General features: G+C 46.1%; 1 protein-coding gene across 2 annotated transcripts in view; it reads left to right on the forward strand.

The window, feature by feature from the left end:
- The window catches only part of LOC110517683 (neuromedin-K receptor), a 36,360-nt gene extending 35,247 nt beyond the window's left edge, over positions 1-1,113 (forward strand). For both annotated transcript variants that reach the window (XR_016490406.1, XM_036958421.2), the window contains exons 6-7: positions 14-187; positions 327-1,113. Coding sequence is in view for 1 of the 2 variants with exons in the window: in XM_036958421.2 (XP_036814316.2) it covers positions 14-187; positions 327-465 (313 nt within the window). In the remaining variant the exon portion in view is untranslated. The remainder of the gene's footprint in view (positions 1-13; positions 188-326) is intronic.
- The last annotated feature ends 5,144 nt before the right edge of the window (positions 1,114-6,257 follow it).

Below are 6,257 nucleotides of genomic sequence, written 5' to 3' on the forward strand. Positions count from 1 at the left end.
GTCTCAATAACAGGTTCCGTGCAGGGTTTAAGAGTGCAATGCGCTGCTGTCCGTTTGTCCGTCTGTCTGAATACGACCAGATGGAACTACATAGCGCCCGTTTCCATGCCAACAGACAGAGCAGCATCTACACCCTGAGCCGCTTCGAGTCCTTCTCCGCCGACCCACACAACGACCGCAGCGACAGGTATCGTGTGTGTGTGTGTGTGTGTGTGTGTGTGTGTGTGTGTGTGTGTGTGTGTGTGTGTGTGTGTGGGTTCTGCGTCATGTTTTAAGTTTCTTCAAAAACAGACCATAATGCATTTCTTCATCTTCTTCTCCGCCAGGAGGAGGAGTCAGGGTGGTCGTCATGGTAGCATTGCACACAACGGGGTGAATCGTCACGGAACCCGACATACACTCCTGACACACGCTAGTTACCACGGCAATCCCCGAGGGTCCATCTCCGCCACGGAGCTCACCTGAGAGGTTTGGACTTGAGACGAAGCGAACACACAAACATACACACAATTACTGAAACACACACACACACCCTTATTGAAACACAAACAAACACACCTGGATTCCATGACATATAGGAATCCCCATTTCTGTTCTATACCAATAAGTAACTTGTAACCAGGTCTGTTCTGTCAGTTATATAGTCAGTTAACCCTTCTGTTCTGTCAGTTGTATAGTCAGTTAACCCTTCTGTCAGATATATAGTCAGTTAACCCTTCTGTCAGTTATATAGTCAGTTAACCCTTCTGTCAGTTATATAGTCAGTTAACCCTTCTGTCAGTTATATAGTCAGTTAACCCTTCTGTCAGTTATATAGTCAGTTAACCCTTCTGTTCTGTCAGTTATATAGTCAGTTAACCATTCTGTTCTGTCCGTTATATAGTCAGTTAACCATTCTGTTCTGTCAGTTGTTACTCAGGGGCCTTTTTAGTATGTTCTTGTGTATTTTTGGGTTGTTTGTTTGTTCAAAACAGCTTGTAATGTTTATTTCAAATATGACTTATCTTTATTGATATATTATACTTATATTTAGTATGTAACGAGTAAATGTGAATCAAGACCTGTAAGTGATGTCTATCGATGTGTGACAAAATAAAAACCCTATGTATTGTATGATCTGTCTCAATTCAATTCAATCATGGGAAACATATGTTATTAACGTTGCCAAATCAAGTGAAGTAGACAATAAACAAAAGTGAAATACACAATAAAAAATGCACATGAACAATTACACTCACAAAAGTTCCAGAAGAATAAAGACAAATGTCGTATTATGTGAAAAAGGGAAGATAAATAAAAATAAACATAAATACGGGTTGTATTTACAATGGTGTTTGTTCTTCACTGGTTGCCCTTTTCTTGTGGCAACAGGTCACAAATCTTGCTGCAGTGATGGCACACTGTGGAATTTCACCCAGTAGATATGGGAGTTTATCATTATTGGGTTTGTTTTTCAAATTCTTTATGGATCTGTGTAATCTGAGGGAAATATGTGTCTCTAATATGGTCATACATTGGGCAGGAGGTTAGGAAGTGCAGCTCAGTTTCCACCTCATTTTGTGGGCAGTGAGCACATAGCCTGTCTTCTCTTGAGAGCCATGTCTGCCTATGGCGGCCTTTCTCAATAGCAAGGCTATGCTCACTGAGTCTGTACATAGTCAAAGCTTTCCTTAAGTTTGGGTCAGTCATAGTGGTCAGGTATTCTGCCACTGTGTACTCTCTGTTTAGGGCCAAATAGCATTCTAGTTTGCTCTGTTTTTTTGTTCATTCTTTCTAATGTGTCAAGTAATTATCTTTTGTTTTCTCGTGATTTGGTTGGGTCTAATTGTGTTGCTGTCCTGGGGCTCTGTGGGGTGTGTTTGTGTTTGTGAACAGAGCCCCAGGACCAGCTTGCTTAGGGGACTCTTCTCCAGGTTCATCTCTCTGTAGGTGATGGCTTTGTTATGGAAGGTTTGGGATTCACTTCCTTTTAGGTGGTTGTAGAATTTAACGGCTCTTTTCTGGATTTTGATAATTAGCGGGTATTGGCCTAATTCTGTTCTGCATTATTTGATGTTTTACGTTGCACACAGGATATTTTTGCAGAATTCTGCATGCAATTTGTTGTTTGTCCCATTTAGTGATTTCTTGGTTGGTGAGCGGACCCCAGAACTCACAACCATAATGGGAAATGGGTTCTGTAACAGATCCTAATCAGTACGTCAAATTGTATTTTTATATTTGCCTTGTCTCTCAGATCGTTCACAGCTTTGTGGAAGTTACCTGTGCCGCTGATGTTTAGGCCAAGGTATGTATAGTTTTTTGTGTGAACTAGGGCAACAGTGTCTAGATGGAATTTGTATTTGTGTTTCTGGCAACTGGACCTTTTTTGGAACACCATTATTTTGGTCTTACTGAGATTTACTGTCAGGGCCCAGGTCTGACAGAATCTGTGCAGAAGATCTAGGTGTTGCTGTAGACCCTCCTTGGTTGGGGACAGATCTAGGTGCTGCTGTAGGCCCTCCTTGGTTGGGGACAGATCTAGGTGCTGCTGTAGGCCCTCCTTGGTTGGGGACAGATCTAGGTGCTGCTGTAGGCCCTCCCTGGTTGGGGACAGATCTAGGTGCTGCTGTAGGCCCTCCTTGGTTGGGGACAGATCTAGGTGCTGCTGTAGGCCCTCCTTGGTTGGGGACAGATCTAGGTGCTGCTGTAGGCCCTCCCTGGTTGGGGACAGATCTAGGTGCTGCTGTAGGCCCTCCTTGGTTGGGGACAGATCTAGGTGCTGCTGTAGGCCCTTCTTGGTTGGGGACAGATCTAGGTGCTGCTGTAGGCCCTCCCTGGTTGGGGACAGATCTAGGTGCTGCTGTAGGCCCTCCTTGGTTGGGGACAGATCTAGGTGCTGCTGTAGACCCTCCCTGGTTGGGGACAGATCTAGGTGCTGCTGTAGGCCCTCCTTGGTTGGGGACAGATCTAGGTGCTGCTGTAGGCCCTCCTTGGTTGGGGACAGATCTAGGTGCTGCTGTAGGCCCTCCCTGGTTGGGGACAGATCTAGGTGCTGCTGTAGGCCCTCCTTGGTTGGGGACAGATCTAGGTGCTGCTGTAGACCCTCCCTGGTTGGGGACAGATCTAGGTGCTGCTGTAGGCCCTCCTTGGTTGGGGACAGATCTAGATGCTGCTGTAGGCCCTCCTTGGTTGGGGACAGATCTAGGTGCTGCTGTAGGCCCTCCTTGGTTGGGGACAGATCTAGGTGCTGCTGTAGGCCCTCCTTGGTTGGGGACAGATCTAGGTGCTGCTGTAGACCCTCCTTGGTTGGGGACAGATCTAGGTGCTGCTGTAGGCCCTCCTTGGTTGGTGACAGATCTAGGTGCTGCTGTAGACCCTCCTTGGTTGGTGACAGATCTAGGTGCTGCTGTAGGCCCTTCTTGGCTGGTGACAGATCTAGGTGCTGCTGTAGGCCCTCCTTGGTTGGTGACAGATCTAGGTGCTGCTGCAGACCCTCCTTGGTTGGGGACAGATCTAGGTGCTGCTGCAGACCCTCCTTGGTTGGGGACAGATCTAGGTGCTGCTGTAGGCCCTCCTTGGCTGGTGACAGAGCTAGGTGCTGCTGTAGGCCCTCCTTGGTTGGGGACAGATCTAGGTGCTGCTGCAGACCCTCCTTGGTTGGGGACAGATCTAGGTGCTGCTGTAGGCCCTCCTTGGTTGGGGACAGATCTAGGTGCTGCTGTAGGCCTTCCTTAGTTTTACTGATCAACACTGAAATACAAAACAACAAAGAAACAACCGGAACAGTTCTGTCAAACACACAAAGACTGAAAACAACCACCCACCAAAGACAATGGAAAACAGGCTGCCTAAATATGGTTCTCAATCAGGGACAACGATTGACAATCATATCAGGCCAAACACAGAAATAGAAAAATATAGAAAAACTAACATAGACAACCCACCCAACTCACGCCCTGACCATACTAAAACTAACGTAGACAACCCACCTAACTCACGCCCTGACCATACTAAAACTAACATAGACAACCCACCCAACTCACGCCCTGACCATACTAAAACTAACATAGACAACCCACCCAACTCACGCCCTGACCATACTAAAACTAACATAGACAACCCACCAAACTCACGCCCTGACTATACTAAAACTAACATAGACAACCCACCCAACTCACGCCCTGACCATACTAAAACTAACATAGACAACCCACCCAACTCACGCCCTGACCATACTAAAACTAACGTAGACAACCCACCCAACTCACGCCCTGACCATACTAAAACTAACGTAGACAACCCACCCAACTCACGCCCTGACCATACTAAAACTAACGTAGACAACCCACCCAACTCACGCCCTGACCATACTAAAACTAACATAGACAACCCACCCAACTCACGCCCTGACCATACTAAAACTAACGTAGACAACCCACCCAACTCACGCCCTGACCATACTAAAACTAACATAGACAACCCACCCAACTCACGCCCTGACCATACTAAAACTAACATAGACAACCCACCCAACTCACACCCTGACCATACTAAAACTAACATAGACAACCCACCCAACTCACACCCTGACCATACTAAAACTAACATAGACAACCCACCCAACTCACGCCCTGACCATACTAAAACTAACATAGACAACCCACCCAACTCACGCCCTGACCATACTAAAACTAACATAGACAACCCACCCAACTCACGCCCTGACCATACTAAAACTAACGTAGACAACCCACCCAACTCACGCCCTGACCATACTAAAACTAACATAGACAACCCACCCAACTCACGCCCTGACCATACTAAAACTAACATAAACAACCCACCCAACTCACACCCTGACCATACTAAAACTAACATAGACAACCCACCCAACTCACACCCTGACCATACTAAAACTAACATAGACAACCCACCCAACTCACGCCCTGACCATACTAAAACTAACATAGACAACCCACCCAACTCACGCCCTGACCATACTAAAACTAACGTAGACAACCCACCCAACTCACGCCCTGACCATACTAAAACTAACATAGACAACCCACCCAACTCACGCCCTGACCATACTAAAACTAACATAGACAACCCACCCAACTCACGCCCTGACCATACTAAAACTAACATAGACAACCCACCCAACTCACGCCCTGACCATACTAAAACTAACATAGACAACCCACCCAACTCACGCCCTGACCATACTAAAACTAACATAGACAACCCACCCAACTCACGCCCTGACCATACTAAAACTAACATAGACAACACACCCAACTCACGCCCTGACCATACTAAAACTAACATAGACAACCCACCCAACTCACGCCCTGACCATACTAAAACTAACATAGACAACCCACCAAACTCACGCCCTGACCATACTAAAACTAACATAGACAACCCACCCAACTCACGCCCTGACCATACTAAAACTAACATAGACAACCCACCCAACTCACGCCCTGACCATACTAAAACTAACATAGACAACCCACCCAACTCACGCCCTGACCATACTAAAACTAACGTAGACAACCCACCCAACTTACGCCCTGACCATACTAAAACTAACATAGACAACCCACCAAACTCACACCCTGACCATACTAAAACAAAAGACAAAACAAAGGAACTAAGGTCAGAACGTGACACACCTTCGACAGTGATTACAGCCTTGAGTCTTCTTGGGTATGACGCTACAAGCTTGGCACACCTGTATTTGGGGAGTTTCTCCCATTCTTCTCTTCAGATCCTCACAAGCTCTGTCAGGTTGGATGGGGAGCGTCGCTGCACAGATATTTGCAGGTCTCTCCGGGCTCTGGCTGGGCCACTCAAGTTGTTGTTTATGTACATGGATTTTATAATGTCGTATGTTTTTCCCCCAACACCACTTTCAAACAATTTGTATAGCAGACCCTCAGGCCAAATTGAGTCAAAAGATTTTTTGAAATCAACAAAGCATGAGAAGACTTCGCCTTTGTTTTGGTTTGATTGTTTGTCAGTTCGGGTCTGTCATACGGTCATTTGGTAAAAAGTCAATTTGACATTTGCTCAGGACATTGTTTTCACTGAGGAAATGTACGAGTCTGCTGTTAATGACAATGCAGAGGATTTTCCCAAGGTTGCTGTTGTCGCATATCCCACGGTAGTTTTTGGGGTCAGTTGGAATTTGTAATCTGTATATTTGATCATTTCATTGAGGATACCATCAACACCACAGGCCTTTCTGGGTTGGAGGGTTTTTATTTTGT

This window comes from Oncorhynchus mykiss, chromosome 21, assembly GCF_057628025.1.
Source record: "Oncorhynchus mykiss isolate SJ-2025 chromosome 21, ASM5762802v1, whole genome shotgun sequence".
Taxonomy (NCBI): domain Eukaryota; kingdom Metazoa; phylum Chordata; class Actinopteri; order Salmoniformes; family Salmonidae; genus Oncorhynchus; species Oncorhynchus mykiss.